The sequence below is a fragment of the Equus przewalskii genome, chromosome 12 (assembly GCF_037783145.1).
Source record: "Equus przewalskii isolate Varuska chromosome 12, EquPr2, whole genome shotgun sequence".
Classification (NCBI taxonomy): Eukaryota; Metazoa; Chordata; class Mammalia; order Perissodactyla; family Equidae; genus Equus; species Equus przewalskii.
Window position 1 is genome coordinate 23,703,812 of NC_091842.1, and position 17,782 is coordinate 23,721,593.

Genomic DNA, 17,782 nt, shown 5'->3' on the forward strand with positions numbered 1-17,782 from the left:
ATCGTTATAGCAGAAATACCTCCAAGAGGTCAAGCAGGAAAGTCACTGACAGTGGACGATTGCACTTGGCATTGGGAGGAGTCTGATGAGAAAAGGTAGGGCTGCCATTGAACTTTAGTGGCTGGAAGAGGGAAGGTCATTTGAGAAAGTGAAAGAGCACCAGCTCCTCTTCCACACCCTGCAATGAAAGGAAGCAGAGGTATAGGACGTGTGTGCCGGGACCTAACTCTCAGAGGGCAGCCTCCTGCTCAGGTCCTATTTGGGCAGAAGGAAGCCCACGCGGCCGTAGCCTGGAGACGTGGGTTCGAATCTGGGCATCGCTGCCCACCAGATGCGCAGCTCTGGGCAAGTCCCTTAAAGTCTCAGTTTCCTCTTTTGTGACCTGGGGACGATTCTCATTCCTCTCACATGGGGTTGTGATGAAGATAACACGAGATAATGCGTGTGCCAGGTACAGTGCCTGGCTCAACACGTCCAAGCTGTAGGCATTATTTGGCTCTTGTTTTCCACTACGAACCCCTCCAGGGAGCATCTGCTCCCCACGGTGGGGTGCTTTCATGACGTTTAAGTTTTAAACACTGAGGAAAGAGCCTTGCATTTTTAAAAGATCCATGTCAGACTTAGAGAAATATGCTTGTTATTCTAAGCTAAATTGTTTCAGCTGTTCTGATATCTTGGCTTCTGTTCTGCTGGCCAGTGGGGAAAACGCCCTGAAAGGATGGTACCTTAGGGTCAACACAGTGTGGTCAGGACTACTGCCCAGATTCTTTCATTGTTTATTCATTTTCTCATTCAATGAATATTTATTGAGTATCTACTATGTGCTACTAGTAAATTACCCTGTGCCAGCAGAAAATTATACAAAATTGGGGCTGGCCCCGTGGCCAAGTGGTTAAGTTTGCACGCTCCACTTTGGCAGCCCAGGGTTTTGCTGGTTCGGATCCCAGGTCTGGACATGGCACTGCTCATTAGGCCATGCTGAGGCGGTGTCCCAAGATCTGCTGATGGATCCGATGTGGGGTAGGAGAGGAAGAAAGGACCCATCAGTGACCCCAAGATTTTTTTGGCTTGAGCAAACTGGTTGGGTGGAGGATGCGAGGGGTAGAGCATATTTAGGGGGAAACAGAGCACTTAGTTTCATTTATGGTAAGTTCGAGAGGCCAGTGAACATGTCAAGGATCGAATGGGAGTCCCCTCACAGCGGTGTGGGCACTAAGGGCAGCAGGAGCTAGACTGATGGCAGAGGCACTCGGGAGGGTAGAAGATGACGCAGAGGAGAGAGATGGTGGATAGGGCCATGGAAGAGAGGGTGGAGCAGAGGGGATGGAGATGGAAAATACAAAGAGGCGCCTGTGGTGGGGATGGTTGGAGTGAGATGGCACGTTATAAGGCAGACCTGCAGGCGTTTCTCTTTGGCCTGGGTGCGTTGGGACCCTAACCAGCCATCATAGGAAGGATGTTAGCATAGAGTCTTCAGGGGCCGTTTTTCTCTAAAAGCCATCAATTTCCCATCCACGCCAGAAGGCTGCTGCTTTGCCGAGGCCTCCCCAGAGGCTGTGACGGGAGACAGAGGAACGAACAGCTTCTAGCAGCTCTGCAGCCTCCTCTCCCAACACTCCCCCACTGCCTCGAGAACAATGAAATTTTTAAGTGAGATAGCAGAGAGACGCAAGAACAGGGGTTAACCAAGGGGGCGCGATACAGCGGGAGCGTGATTTCCCTGCTAATAAGCAGCTTATGGGGCTGGCAGATCACAGCCTCCCTAAGCGTTTCCGTGTTTTTCAAATGGAGCTGTCACTGCCCATTAGCTTCAGGAGCGCTCCCTAAATGGAGACGTCAGCCCTTGGGAGGCACAGCCCGCATCAGCTCTGCGCCTGCGGCGTCCTTGGAGAATGGGCAGCTGGGCGGTTGGCATTTAATTACAAACGCAGCGTGGACCACACCTGCTTCTCTGGCTGCCTTGGGTGGATACTTCAGCCTCATTCAGCTACTAAAAGAAAACCCAACCCCCTTGTCATCCGGATACACCACTGGGGCTCCTGGAACAGGGATGGGGGCCAAAAGCAACTGGGTTACTTACATCAGATGGCACCTCTTCCAGGGCTGGAGAGGGGAGTAAGGACTGTGACTTGTTCAATCGTGCCCTGAATCTAAGAACCTAGACAGTTTGAAAAGCTTATCTGTGAGCTGTTACATGTGAGCTCTTTTTTTTCTTCTTTTTCTCTTCTCTCTGACGTCTGTTTCACTGTGTTAACAGCTCCGAGTCTAGCTGTGGAATGTGGAGTTGGCTCAGACACAGCAGCCACAGGGATCTTTCAAAGACGCCAACCTGGATATGTCACTTCCTTGCTCTAATCAGCAATGGCTCCCCATTGCTCAAAGCCCACACTGCTTAGCATGGCTTACGGGGCCATTTAGGACTTGGCCCTGGTGACCTGGTCAATAGGCCCCCTTGCTGTCCATTCCCTTAGCCCAACTCCTCCCACCCCCAACACACCCTCCAGCTGTACTGAACTACTTCCAGTTCCTAGAACACTCACGCATTCCTTCACGTCCAAGGCAATGCACAGCCCACCTCTTCCCCCAGCAACGCTGGCCTCCTGCCCTTTCCCCCTCCCCTGGGAACCTCCCATGCATCTTCTTCTCCAGACAGATGTCACTTCCTCCAGGAGGCTTTTCCTGGACCCCTCCTCTATACTCCTGGGTTTACAGGACACTCATCAAAGAATTGTTAGAGGGTTTAAAAAACATTGAAATCAACTATCAACCAATAGGGAAAACAGTTAAATAAATAATGATACATCTATTTGAAGTATTACCATGCAAAACAGTTCTAAAAATTAAAAGAAGCTATAGAAGAATATTAAATGACAGAGTTATATACAATTACTAACAGTGTGTACAATATGTTTCCATTCTACAAATTATATACATAAATATACATGCAGTATCTGTATGTATATTATATATATGCCTATAGAGATTGAGAGAGTTACGGATTGTTTAATTTTCTCCTTTATCCTCTATGCTTGATTGTCTTTTCCAAAACTTAAATAACAATCAGATATATTTTTTTGTAATAAGAAAAGAAGCTATTTTAAGTGAGGGAGCTATTTCTGCGGGAGAAAGGGAGAAAATAGAAATAAAGAGAATGGGAGGATTTCGCCAGATTGTTGAGGTCCGCCTATTGCTGTGGAACCTGCTTCATCTTAGTGAAGAACTCTAAGCTCTCCCAGGTGGCTTCCCTAGTGTACAGCTTCAGTGTGTATTTTGGTGCGCAGGGATGGTGAGGAAGCCTAATATTTAGGTCCTGGGCATTTTCTGCCCAGCAGTGTGCTGGGTCCGGGAAATGCAATGACACACAGAGGGTCCCTGTCCTTGTCGTCATGGAACTTACAGTCTAGCAGAGGAGACAGTTGCATACACAGGCCACTGCATGGTCCCATGTGACAGAGGCGAGGAACCCAAGAAGGGCCAGGGAGACTCTCTGGACGAGGTGACATCTAAGCTGAGTGGGACCAGAAGGAAGGGCATTGCTTCCATGAAGGAGGGTAGGAAAGAGCCCAGGAAAGAGATGGAGGTGAAAAGTGGGCAGGGACAGGCTGAGATGCTGGAGAAGAGGATGAAGACCCATGTGATGCTGTTCACTGCTCAACCGGGTTTGATAAGGTGAGGCTAATGGCACAGTGCAGCTCCCTGCCGCGCCTCCATCAGACTCCAGGACATCCTCAGGAACTGAAACTAGAAGGTTGCAATGAAAAGGGACCCAAGCCATATAGCCTGGGTACAAAGACGAAGGAGTATCTTTTTAAAAAAAATGTGCAAATTCAATGAAATTCAGGGTCCTTTTTATGCCTTACAGTTCTCCGCAGCAGGAGAAGGCAGGAGGGCCCCACTCAGTGAGAAGAAGCCGCTAAGCACGGAGCTGCACACACATTTGATCATTTGTAGAAGTCGTCTGCGGACCAGGGTTTTTCTCCCAAGCACAGTCAAACAATATTCAGCATGCTCTGGCCTTGGGCAAAGAGAAGAAAGATTAAAGCCCCCTTTTCTGCGAATAATGAAGGTCCCTTATAATTGGGGACATTTGCTCTCTTGTGGCTATTTAGGAGGAAGTTGGCGAGAGAGGGGTCTTGTGCTCAATGGCAAGTTTCTTTTTTTTTTTAAATTTTCATTTAAAAATAAAATGCAATGTTTTGTTTCCCTCCAGATCTCAGTGTAAATGCCACCTCTTCAGAGAAGCTGTTCCAGATCACCTCCAAATAAAGTAGGTCCCCCATTCCCCCTTCCCTTATTCCCCACTAGAGCATCCTGTTCGCTTCCTTCATAGGAAATCAAATACCTGAATAGCCCAACCTACAATCACATGTTTATTTCTTTGCTCATCCGTTTCTTGTCTGTACTTCCATCTGGACTGTGAGCTCCATGAGAGCTGAAGCCACCTCTGTTTGGCTCATCAGTGCATTTCTAGGACCCAAGACAGGCTTCGGCACACAGTAGGCACTCGATACTGTCAGACGGGTGAATAAGGATATATATTAAGTGCCTTTGATTAGCCAGACACTGTGCAAGGGCTTTACAAGCAGTATCTCATCTGATCTCCCAACAGTTCTACGAAGTCTTTGCTGTACCATGAGGAATGGGGTTAGACAGCTTAAGTATCTAAGATCTGATCCCAGATCCGACAACTGATCCAGACTCTTCTGTCGTCTTCCACATTTATTGCCAAAACAAACAAGTTCTTCAAATGCACCAAGAAAAATTAACAACAAAACCCTTTGTAATTCCACCACCCGAATATCTTTATTATGTTAGCATTTTAACATGATAAATGTTAAAATGTGTCCTGTGTCCTAGATGGCTGGATGAATAGAAGGATGGATGTTCTTTACTCTTTAAACAGATGTAGAATTATTACTTTATTCCTCAGCCTGCTTTTACAACACTAGATGAAATACGCTCCAAACATTTTCCCACGTCAACAAAGCATCATATTTCTTGTCTATTCTTCACCGTTCACCCTAAACCCACATTGCTGGCTTCAAATAAACTAGCCCTCAAATAATAATAATCTCTTTAATTTGCCTATGTTTTTACAGTTTGATTCTCACGCATCTGTGAGATAGGCAGGAAAAGGATTAGCTTCACCTAACAGATAACTGGAAAAGTAAACAATTTGGTCAAAGTCAAACAGGATAAAGGAGGAGAACCAAGATTCAGAGTTGGGTCTGTTCCATTCCGAAGACCACAGGCTTCCTATTACATCTATCTCACCGACTTATAATTTGTATCCGAGTTTGTGGCGTGGACTTAAAGTTGACCTGGGTACCAATCCCAGCACCATCAATCCCCAGCTATCCAACCTTTAAGCAAGTTAGCTAAATTTCCTAACCCAAGTTTTCTGTTACAGCAAATAGACGTGCCTTGCAGTGTGCACAGGGGATGACTAGATCGAATGCACGTGAAATATTTGACATGATAGCTGCCATTGAGTGCTGCCTGACCCAGTCCTGTCCAGTGAGCTACACTGATGGGGGTGTCTGTGCTCTGGCTACAGAGGGGTCCTGCAGGCCTGCCACAGCCCCTTATCCTAGGTACTTAAAACACAAAACAAAATCTTTCGCACTAAGGCTGGTGGGATATGTGAGGGAGCTGCAAGGTGAAGCCAGGCCCTGGGGCTCCCAGTGAGAGGAAGTGAGGAAAAGATGTGTGCCCAGGGGCAAAAGGGACACATTTCCACTCCCACCCAAGCCTTTGGAAAGACATTTCAAGCAGATTCACATACCACCTCTGAGGTGTTTTTCATACCCTACTTGGGGGGCGTTCTGTGGTTGTTTCTAAGAAACTGCTTGTGTAAATAAGCAACAAATTAGCTTTCTTTTTCCCTTTCTGGGTCACGGACATGTCTCAAACCTCCAAGTTCTACTGTCATTGTAAGTCTTTACGGAATCAGCTTTTCCACCAGGGATGGCTGCAGAGGTAGGAGGCAAATGAGCGAGCTGGGTGCCATAAAGATGAGGGAGAAGAGGGGTTCAAAGGAGAGAGACTCAGCATTTATCCTGCAGATGCACTCACACACATAAGAAAGTAGGACGCTACCGAAAGAATGAAGTAGATTTCGACGTGCAGATAAAAAACAATCTCCAAGATGGATGGGGCGGGCCCAGTGGTGTAGTGGTTAAGTTTGCATGCTCCGCTTCGGAGGCCTGGGGTTCACAAGTTTGGATCCCGGGTAGGGAGGGATCTATGCACGACTCACCAAGCCATGCTGCAGCAGTATCCCACATACAAGACAGAAGAAGACTGGCACAGAAGTTAGCTCAGGGACAATCTTCCTCACCAAAAAACACAAAACAAAACAACAAGAAAAAACAATGTCCAAGATAGAAGGGAGTAAAACAGGGCATGGAAATTGAGCACGGGGGCTAACATCCTTGCGTATGAGGTACAGTACTTCTGTCTTCAACACAGCCTCTCTAGAAGGTCACATAAGACCCTGGTCACAGTGGGTGGCTCTGGGAAAGAGAACCAAGGAGCCAAGTTAGGAGTCTATTGGGGACTGGAGGGTGCCTTAATTTCACTGTATAGCTTTTGATGCTACTTGAATATTTTACTTTTTTCAGATTTTTTTCTTTTTCTTTTTCTTTTTTTTAAGGAGGGAAGATCAAAGTATCAAATAATGTGAGGTCAAGAAAGAAAAGTCTTCAAAGGAGGCCATTTTGAGGTCATTGATGACTCAGTGAGAGAAATTTCAATAGAATGCTGGGGCAGAAGCCAGAGCGCACCAAACTGAGGAAAGAATGGATTGTAGTGGAGTGGAGATAACGAGAACTGGCAACTCTTTCAAGAGTCTGTTTGTCTGAGAAAATAAGGCAGAAGCCCTAGAAGTAGGAAGGAGGGATCCCAGGTTTGAAGTGAAGGGGCTTTTAAGATGAGAAAGACTTAGCATGTTCCTGTGTTGAGGAGGATGAGCCAGAGTGGACATCCGCTGGCTTGCCTACTCAGTAGGCATTTCCTTTTTTTCTAGCAATGATGCTCTATTTTTCTTGGCAGACCCACTCCTCCCCACCTCTCAAGATGGCTGGTTTAGATAGGCATAGATCCAGTCCCTTGGCTGGTGACCCAGGCCTGGCCAATCAGCCATCCCACCTGCCTGGCATAGTGACTACTCCAGAGATGGGTCTAGGACCCAACATCTTGCAATAAGATTGAATTTCAGGCTGCTGAGAATTTTAGGAAAAGGAAATTCTTTTTTGGCAGAAGTTGCTAAGATATTGGGATGTTAGTCTAGAATAGCAATGCACCCAGGAAAGCCTGAGAAGGAAGAATGAAGTCAGTGCAGAGGAAAGCAACCTCCAGGGATCCAGAGGAATCCAATGGATTCCTCTTCATGTTACTTGAGAGCCTGGATCCAGCCACAACTGAATACTTAAAAAAAATTCTGTTGTTGTTTAAAGGTCAGCTTGCGTCAGGTTCCTATTTGCAGTCATCGGAGCCGTGGTTAACATAGAGAGAAGCTGTAGGCACAGACTGGACAGAGGAGATTTGTGAAGGAGATGGGAGCATGGAAGTGCAGAGCAGGAGGGAGGGTAAGTCTTACAAGGGGAGGACACCTGTTTGCTGACAATAGAGGGAAGGAGATAAGGAGGTCAAGACGACTGTGCGGGTGCAGGGAGGGTGCAGGAAGTTGAGGGCCACACCCTCAGGGGCACCCATGGGCCTCAATTTCCCCCATGACTCAGGGGATAGGGCTATCAGCCGAGACCAAGGGGACTGGAACTTTAGCAGGAGGATTGGCAGAAAAGAGAGGGTTTGGGGATTTGCCTAGGGGACTCAGAGGGATTGACCGGAAAGGCTGAGGGCCCTGCTGAGACTCGAGCTTGATTTGTGGAGGCTCAGAGGGTCAAGCTACTGGCCCATCTTTACTCAGCTGCTGAATAGCAAAGCTGGTGTTTGAATCCTGGGTCCATTTGACTCTCAATCCATTTTCTTTCTGCTTGACCCGGTCTCCCTGGACCCACCTGCTCATCTCCTCAAGTTCTCCTCCCCTTTGGTCAATTCTGGGGCATTGTGATAAGAATTACAACCTGGGCAGGGCTGATGGCAGAATCCGAGAAGCTGGACTTCACGGACATTCACTCGACAGAGCCCATCCCCCAGGAAAGTATTTAAACTCAGGACTGGACCAAGAGCAGTTTAAATCCCACATATGTGCAGCTGAGTTTGGAAGAAGAGAGAAGAAACTCTGCAGCGGCCAAGAGTACAGGCTTTGGAAATAGGACTTTAAATTAAATTGGCACTCGGACTTACTGGCTGTGTGACCATGGGCAAGATAGTTAACCTCTCTAGGCCTGTTTCCTTAAGTGTACAGGGGAAGTAATAACAGCATGTATTTCACAGGGTTGTTGGGAGGATGAAATGAAATTAGTACAATAGATAGAGTGCTCTGCTCTCTAGCAAAATTGAATAATTTAATAGAACTGACCCATTTTATTGTTGTTGTTACAAAGCGTTCATAATAAAGTCCTGCATCCATTAAGTGGAGTGTCAGTTTTCTCGCCCTGGTTCTGTTATATTCCCGGCGTAAATCACTGAGGCAAATTTCTGGGCCTCTGCTTGCTCATCTATATGATGGAGTTGAATTCTACTGCAAAGGTATCTTTCAATTCTTGACTTCTGTTATATTTCAGTGGTCATTGCCAGACGTAACCTAACAGTCTCATGCTCTCTCCCAGCATGTGACTTTCCTGTCTCCCATTTCAACTCAAACTGTTGGCTTCTCCGCCAGGGGACAGCTCAAAGTCACACACCTGGTAAGTGATTTAGGAACTTCCCTTGACCTAGGAATGTGCCAATTCGAACCATCCGAAAGGAGCTTGTTTGATCTGCAGTTTAAATAGCTTCTCTGTGGATCGGTGGACAGACGGAAAGAGAGAGAAAGAGACAGACTCCAGGCTATGCGTCCTAAACGACTCTTGGCTATTTGTTAGTCAGTGTACAAATGTAGCTAATATTTTGATTACAATCTCTGCAAACTCCACTCTCTGCATAACCGAAAGAACAAAACAAACCAAGTAGGGAAACGTCTACTCCTTAATGAGCCCGTTGTGAGTGCCTCGGTTCAGATGCTGCCATGCCCTGCTTCCAGGCGTTATTCAACGTCTGCTGCTTTTGTCAGCCTCAAAATCAAAGCCTTAAGGAACAAGTGAGATTTGCATCTTTCAAAATCCTGCCAGTGAACTGTAAAAGGTGTGAATATGCTACTTGTTTGTTGCAATATTTTAAAATAAATTGAAGATCATTTGAATTGTAAGAATACTTAGTCTCTTTCTATTATGTAACAGACACCATTAGATGGTGTTATCATGGCTTCTCCCAGGAGCGCAATCACAAACCTTAAAAGGGGCTCCACGGGCTTCGAATAATCTTTCTAAGAATATTGGGCAGTATGGAGCCCAGGGGTCAAGTCCTGGCTCTGCCAACTGCCAGCCGCTGGACCATGAGCAAACGTCCTCACCTTTCCCAGCTCTATGCCCTTATCTGCACTATGGTGACAATGACACCTACCTCATAGAGTTGTGAGAATTAAATGAGGTAATGCCTGAGAGGCGGTTAAAACAGAGCCTGGCACAGACGAGAACTCAATATTTTTTCCAATATATTCGAATAGTATAGGGTTTAAGAGAATTATGCTAAATCCCAATTTTCAGAAAGGTATTGTTCTCTCGAGCATTTGGTACTTTGGGGGAGCTGGGCTCTATTCTTAAATAAATCATATTAAGTAAAAGTTAGATCCCTTTCTTAAGCTTCGAATTCGGAGCTTTAATAGCAAACATACAAAGGTCACGCTTTGTGGCTTCGATTCAGAAATGTCAGCACATCAAACACACATTCAGACACACACACAGAGACACTTACTCTACGGTGTAAAGGGCAATTGAGTTTGGAGGAGAATGTCACATGAACAGAACTGCAGGTCATTAAAGCAGCACTTAAGCTTCTGACCTCAGCTACATAAACAATGTTTTCAGATGACAGAACTACCGAGAAAGCCAGTCCTGCGAGCACGGTTTAGTTTCCGAAGCAGTTCAGCACGGAGGCTCCCCGAGGATGCGGGCAACGGTGTGTGGTTAGATAACCTAGGCAGTATTTCGGAAACGAGATTAAATGAAAAGCTGGAAGAAAGCAGAATGGAGACAAGGGCCCTGCTCTTTTGCACTCTTTTAGACTGCAAGATGCCAAAGCTTTCCTGATATGCAGATGCCTCAAAATTCTACGGGGCTGCATGTCAAGTGAAGATGAGAATAGGTAACCAGAGCAGAGATGACTGGAATCGGTCCATTGCACAGGTGGGGCTGGCGTTTGTCTGGCCAGTGAACTGGCCATCGCATTGATCACATTTTAGAACAGCCGAGCCAATTTCATAGTGGGCAGGTCGCTGAACACACACCCTAGCGTGTGTTGAGTCAAGACTCCATGGACTGTAAGGAAGCAGGGGATCCTTGTCATCTGGTCACTTTTCTCTCACCCTTTGATGTGCTGCATCTACGCTGCCAGCTGGGTGAGTTGATGCAAGGGCTGCCTCCTCAGGGCAGCTGGAGCCTTGAGCTCAAGGTTTGTGTCCCTACTTCGTTTTCACAGCGAGCCCTGCATTATGGACACTCCTGGACTTCCCTGAGGCAATTTTATAATAACATAGGAATGCCATCAAAATCTCTATCAGCCAGTTCAACTTAAACATACTACGCCAGTATATCTTGTACTGTGACATGATACCACCACATATCACAAATTCTTCAATAAAACATGCTCGCTTATGGTGTGCCCTCAATGCACCCTCAGGTACAGCACAGCCAAATCTGGAGCCGATCACCCAGACCAAGGGAACTTCCGGCTACAGCCCTGGGCACGTGGAACCTCCCACAGTGCCATATAATTTACGCTGACAGGAGGAAAGACAACCCATGGCACCACCACGCCCTGCTCTGGGCCCTGCAAGCCAGCACTCTGAACTCTGGAAGCTTTCACGACAACCCATTCCTTTGGTTCACCCTGCTCTTCACCGGGACCAGTGCTTGGCCAGCACACGTTACACTCCAGGGGCAACTCTGCGGGCCGTCTGCAGGGATTCTCCTTCATCCAGCCTTCGTGTCCCAGGGGGTAATCCCTGAGCGCCTGCAAGGCACCAGGAACCGGGCAGGGGCTGGGGACGCCAAGGTGAACACAACCCAGCGGCTCTGAAGCAGCTCCATCCTGTGCAAGTGCCCACCACCTCCCTCCTGGATTACTGCAGAGGCCTCGGAGCCAGTCCCCTCATCTCACTCTTGGATCTACAGCAGTCAGAGTGATCCTTTTAAAACCCAAAGTCAGAACAAGCTATTTCTCTCCTCATAGCCCTCCAATGGCTGTGCATCTTAGCTGGAGTAAAAGCCAAAGATCCTACAGTGGCCTGCACCATCTGCCCCTCCCGTGACCTCTCCGATCTCACCTCCTTTTACTGTCTCCCTTGCCCACTCAGCTCAGCCACCTGGACTCTTTGTTCTTCCTTGAATGTGCCAGGCAAGCTCCTGCCTCAGGGCCTTTGCACCTGTTACTACCACCTGAGCCACCCTCCCCCCAGACAGACACATGGCTCACTCACTCTCTCACCTTCTTCCCACCTTTGCTGAAATGTCACTTTCTCAGTGAGGCTTTCCAACCACTCTATTTAAAACTGACCTCTCCCTGACCTGGCTCTTTCAATCCCCATCCCTCCATAATGCTTATCGACTTCAAACATATTCACACTGATTTCTATGTTTACTATTTGCCCACTCCCTCTAGAATATAAGTTCCACGAAGGCAGAGATTTTTATTATTTTTCTTGCTGTGTCCCCAACACCTAGAACGGTACCTAATCTCAATAAACACCTACTGAATGGATGGCCCATGGCATCTGGCAACGGCCGCACCAGAGGACACAATTTGGAATACACTACTTCTCACCCCACTGCTCCACCAGGCACTGAGCCACACACTCTGCCCTTCAGCACACAAACTAGCACCTCCCACCCACCATACACTGACCCACAACAGCCTGCTGTGTGCCCTGAACCACATTCACCAGCATGTTCTGTACCAAAGCTTATATACCCCTTCAGTACAGCCCTCACCATCCTACATGGCACACCGACTACAAGAGGATCTGCCATTCAACTCACCAGCCTGCGGCACCCCGCAGAACCAAGACCGAGCCTCAGCTATGCGAAGTGTAGCCCGTGGTCCAGCAGCATCCTCCCACCAGGGAGCATGTCAGAAATGCAGAATCTCTGGCTCTACCCCGGACCGGCTGAGTCAGAATCCACATTTTACTCAGATGCCCAAGTGACTCGTGTGTGCACATTACGGTTTCAGAAGCTCTGCTAGGCTATGTCACGGCCCCCGTGGCATCAGACAGGGCAATGGCAGACTGCAGGAGTCACAGCCCTCTCCAGCCAAAGTCCACCGATGCCTGCGTTACAGCTTCAGATTCTTCACCAGCACTCCACCAGCACACACCGCACAACCGCACGATGCCCTGACAGATACAATTCAGCACCCAAATTATAGCCCTTTATAAATAGGGTAGTAACTTACACAACAACCAATTTATCTGAGACACCCTGCCGTACATGAGAAAAACACGCCGTGCTCTAATATATATCCCTCCAGAATTCCTTGTTTCTCAGCGCAGTGCATCGCAGCACCCTATTTTATAGCCATTCATTTATTCAGTAAAAATTATTAAGCACCTGTTATAGGCTAAACCCTATGCTGAGCACTGGGATTTGACACTGAAAAAGACAGACACAGTCTTTCACTAGTCAAAAAGACCGACATTAGATTGAACAAGTAATTACGACAACGTGTGATGAGTTTGTGCAGAGGACACTAGCAAGGATCCCTAACCAGGAAACAAGAGCCTCCCTGAGGGGTGACGTTCTACCGATTTGATGAGGTGGAAGGAGCAGGCACCAGGAGGGGCGAGGGTGGAGGGAGCATGGGAAGGGTTTTGGGCATCCCAGGTGGAGGGCTCTGCACGGACCAAGCCGGGAAGAAACGAGAAGGCAGGGCATGTTTGAGGAACTGAAAGAAGCTCAGAAATGCTGGCTCTTGTCAGGAGCTGAAGCTGGGGAGGGGGCAGAGGCTGGAACCTGGAAGACCCCAAAAGTCATATCTGTGAAGGAACATAGACATTATCTATCCTGGGGGAAGCGGGGGCGGGGGGTGCTTCAAGCAAGAGAGCGACACAATCAGATACACTTGAAAAAAAATTACTCTTGTACCCTGAAACCATACACCAAAGCTAGTGTATTTCCGTAGCTTTGAACGACACTCTGAGAACAGCTCTTTGCCATAATGAAAGATGGCACTGAGAACAACTTAAAAATCCATTTAAAATGATTTTAATGAACCTCCAATAACAGCACCCTTCAGTGCTGTGGGAGTACCATCCTCTGTTGCTGCCCCGTGTTTTTTCTCTCCTGCACTCTACTTAACAGCACACATGAATCAGGAGCACGGTGACAGACACAGACATGCCTTTTATATCCCGCAAGCACACGGCACTCTGCACACACTCGCCTCGGGCCTCTGGGAAGGTGTGGGGGAGAGGAAATGTGAAATCCTTGGGTTGGGGGGCTCTAAAGCCAGCATTCGCTCTGTGAAAGGCACAGGCACAGGGTGAATCGAACGAGTGGGTGGTGTGTCCGTTATTATTATTATTTCTAATTCAGTCGAAGAAGATCAAGGGCAGCACCTCTTGCCCTGGAGCCGGAGGCAGGACTTCTTGAAGTATATAGGGCAGCCCAGTCATTGTACTCTAAAAGTCATTGTCAAACCCACGTGAGGGGATTCGAGCATTGGCTGGTTGGAAACCACGTCAAATGCAGAACACTTGAAGGATCCTGTTGATCATCACTAATTTTTGTGATCTTATATTCTCCATAAGAACAGCTACTTTTCCCTGAGCACCTTCTGAGCCAGGCACTGGCTAGACCTTTCATATTCATTAACGCTTAGCAAGAATATTCAAAATATTTCATCAATTAGAATGGACTCTGGTTATAAATAACCAGTACTAACGGGAACTGGCTAAATGTCAACCTGTCTTTGAGTAATGACTACCCCGGAGGTTACAAACTGACAGTCCACGGCCACATAGGGCTCATGGGTGTGTTTTGTTGGGCCTGAACTGTGTTTAATTTTTAAAACTTTGCTGCTGGTCTATCAAAAAAGAGTGAGAGTTCATATAAAAATCCTGATGAGGACGGAGCAATGGAGAGCCTGCATCCCGGCAGGGCCAACCTGGCAGTCCAGTGCCTGGGTCACAGAAGGTGCTCAGAAAAAGGTAGCTATTCTCACCACGGATAATATAAAAAGATTATGGTAATTAGTAATGATCAACAAGATTTTCCAACTGTTCAGCTGGAGATGAACACCCCCTGAGCCTTTTAGATAGCTTGTCAGCTCTCCAGTCTGCCTCTTCCCTCATTTACATTACCTGCCTGGCCTCTTAGGCATCTGAGTTTATGACCTGTTCCTGGAAGCTACGCCCCCTCCACCCCCCCCCCCCCCCCCCCCCCCCCGCCCCTGACCACAGGCTGGGCAAGAAGCAGTGTCTTCCTCTTAAAGAGCTTTTTCCTTGCCACATTCCTCTGGCCTTCGCTAAGCTTCCCTGACTGAGCTTTTAACAGTCAGCTCCCCAGCAGGAATTCTCAACCTGGAGTGTGATTGGATTCACCTGGAGGGCCAGACCCTCAGAGCGTCTGATGCTCCCAGGTGATGCTCCTCGTCTGAGGACCACACTTTGAAAACCACAGTTCTACAACTAGAGAATGAACCCCAAATGTCACTGGATTCAACACTGTGGGGACAGGAGCATTTGCATCTTGCCTCTGGCAAGTGAGGAGCAGGGGAGGTCCACGTTTTGAGACCTCATGAATAGCCCCACAAAACCCAAATGAGTTGTATACCCCACCTCCGAGATCCCAGTTTCCTGACTAGAGAAGCCGTTCTTCTCTTCCAGATTGCCTTTGGATCCTTATCCAAATGGTTCAACGAAAGCGATGATACTGCCTGTGACGTGCAGGGCCCCTCCCCAAGCCCAAGTGTACACACGGATATTATCTTACAGAATAGTGTCAGCAGGACTCGACACTGTTCTGCCCCTCAAAGACTCTGCACCTGAGACATTGATCAAGGTGTGACACTGCTAACAAAAACAATTAACTCTCCTAGAGTGCCAACTATGTGCCAGGCATGTATTGAGAGCTTTATGCATCATAATGATCCTCTGACGGAGAAACCATCATCATTGCTGTGTTACAGATGATGAAACAGAGGAGCAGAGAGGAGAACTGACTCGTCCAAGCTCACCAGCTCCACAATAATCAAGAGATTGTTTATTGGACCCACTGTATTCACTGAGGGCCAGACGCTGTTAGGAATACTGTGCTCAATCTTGTGTCTGTATTTTAAGAGGGATGTTGATTACCTGGAGAGAAATAGGCATCTGGAGGCGACGTCATATGGAACATGCTTGCGTGTGTGTGTAGGGGTGTGTTTAGCCTGGAAATCACAGGATTCAGGGATCTAAGACCAGCATCTGCAAATGTCTGAAGGATGCCCTACAGAGAAAGAGGCTCTGGTTGACAGAACAGGACCCCGTGGTGGCAGTTCTGGGGAGGCTGATTTGATATCAATATGAGTCTGCAACAATTAGAAGGGCCATGAAGCAGATCTGGCTGCCTGTCTAGGACCTGGCTTCCTGACACCAGGAAGTGTCAGAGAGAAACAGCACTCATGAAGGATGCTGTACAGCTGCGATTCTAATCACCCGGGACGGAGGGAAAGTGCAGCACCAGGGAGAGGGGAGAATCATCTGAGAAGCTTTCTTAAGCTACACGCCCTTTGCCCCTGGGCATTCCGGTTTGCCTCTAAGGGAGTCCGACCGTCTGGGATTTGAATCCTTGCTTCATCACACACTAGCTGAGTGACCTTGGACAGAGCACATAACCCCTCTGAGCCTCTATTTCTTCTTCCATTCCGTGGAATAACAGCACCTGCCAAACAGGTTGTTGCGAGGATTTATTTAGATGCTACATGTGAGGCGCTTAACATGGTGCCTGGCACATAATAAGTGGCCAAGAAATTAATAATAGTAATATCAAAATAACTACCCTTATCGTCGTCATTTTCTTCATCTTAACACCCGAGACCCTTACAACGTCAGGATTCGTCGACAGTGTTTATGTTCACTTTTCAGCCGCCAACGGCACTTTTACAGCCCCTAATAAAGTCACGAGGTCTCCGCTGTACTTAATCTACAAAGAAACATCGCCCAGCGGCATCATTGCAGTTGTGATTACTGAGGTGCAAACTCCTCCTCCCTCATGCTGACAAGTATTCCCCCGCCCTGAGGCTTGGGGGATGGAAAACCCTCCGTGTGCACACGACTAGGGGAAAGGTGAGACTTCTTCTTCCATTCTAACAGGTACCACGCAGCCACATCTACACCCAGAGCCTCCAGGAGATCTCGGAGCACGCCAGCTTCTGCTCCATCCCGCTTCGCCTGGGCGGGAGCCGGCTGGTGCTGCTGTCTTATTTACTGACTCAGACGTAGTGTATGTTTCAGAATTAAATTTAAATACTGTTGAGGTAAACAACATGACCTTTTCAATGTCACTATTAAGAAACCATGACACAGTCGAACCAAGGAAAGAACGAGGGCAAAATTAGATTCTTTATCATAGTCCAAAAATGGATCTGAACTCTGCTCACCAAAGAACCGTTCCCAAAAAGTTGCCAGCTAAGACAGTTACAATAATTCAATCAACAAAACAAAAACTCGATATTCAATTGTCTTTTCTGCATTTACAGAGGCTGGGCTGTGTGAATGGAGATCTTCATTTTTGTACCCAGTGACTTCGTGCATAAACGTGAGCACTCACAGACATATTCAAGTAGAGGCATCAGCATCTGCCCCTCAGAGAGCATGGATGGCACACACAATCGGAGAGGGAAAGAGCGGGTTATGCGTGTGTACCCAACAGTCAGAGAGAACAGTTTACTTACGGCTTTTGGCTTATACGGGGGCTGAATCTCTTTGCGTTCAAGTTTCTCCCAGTCAATATACCGGAAGAATGCATGCTCTTTGATGTCACGTTCGCCTTCAGGTCCACAACCCAGACGCTTGCCTGGGTGTTTGGTCATCAGCTTCAAGAGAAAGAGAAACGTTGAATTTAATGAACTTCAGAAGAGGAAATGTGAGACACTCAGAAATGGTTACTCCAATGAATTAGGGAAGAAAGCACAATGAAGAGTCGCAACTAATTTTTATTTTTTGCTTCTCATCCCAGTGATAATTTCCTAGCCAGGTCTTCATAATAGGAGGACCCAACGATAGCACCTGCTGCTACTTGTCCCAGAGCAAGATCTCTGTGTTGAATCAAACCTAAGCCTGAAGGTGGCCTTGAACTTCAAGTTAGAAATGTTACACAATGCATTTTGATTTAGGAATGAGTCTTATGCAATTACTGGTGCATTTAATGAGAACAGTTTCAAAATCTTCAAATTCCCCTCCTCCCACCACAAGGACACTGGAGTGTGACCAAGGCAAAGGCCAAATTCATTCAGAAAATATTTGCATTTCTCAGTAAAGGGCTTGTGAAAATGACAAAACAGAAGAAAAAATATTAGTGAAATGGACCCAAGTTTCAAGTAATTACTTTCTGAAAGCTCATTAAATAGTCAAAACCTAGCC

At 47.3% G+C, this 17,782-nt stretch overlaps 1 protein-coding gene across 2 annotated transcripts in view; it reads right to left on the reverse strand.

The window, feature by feature from the left end:
* The window catches only part of PRKCB (protein kinase C beta), a 304,393-nt gene that overhangs the window by 8,534 nt on the left and 278,077 nt on the right, over window positions 1-17,782 (reverse strand). For both annotated transcript variants that reach the window (XM_070568297.1, XM_070568296.1), the window contains exon 16: window positions 17,095-17,235. In XM_070568297.1, coding sequence (XP_070424398.1) covers window positions 17,095-17,235 — 141 coding nt within the window. The remainder of the gene's footprint in view (window positions 1-17,094; window positions 17,236-17,782) is intronic.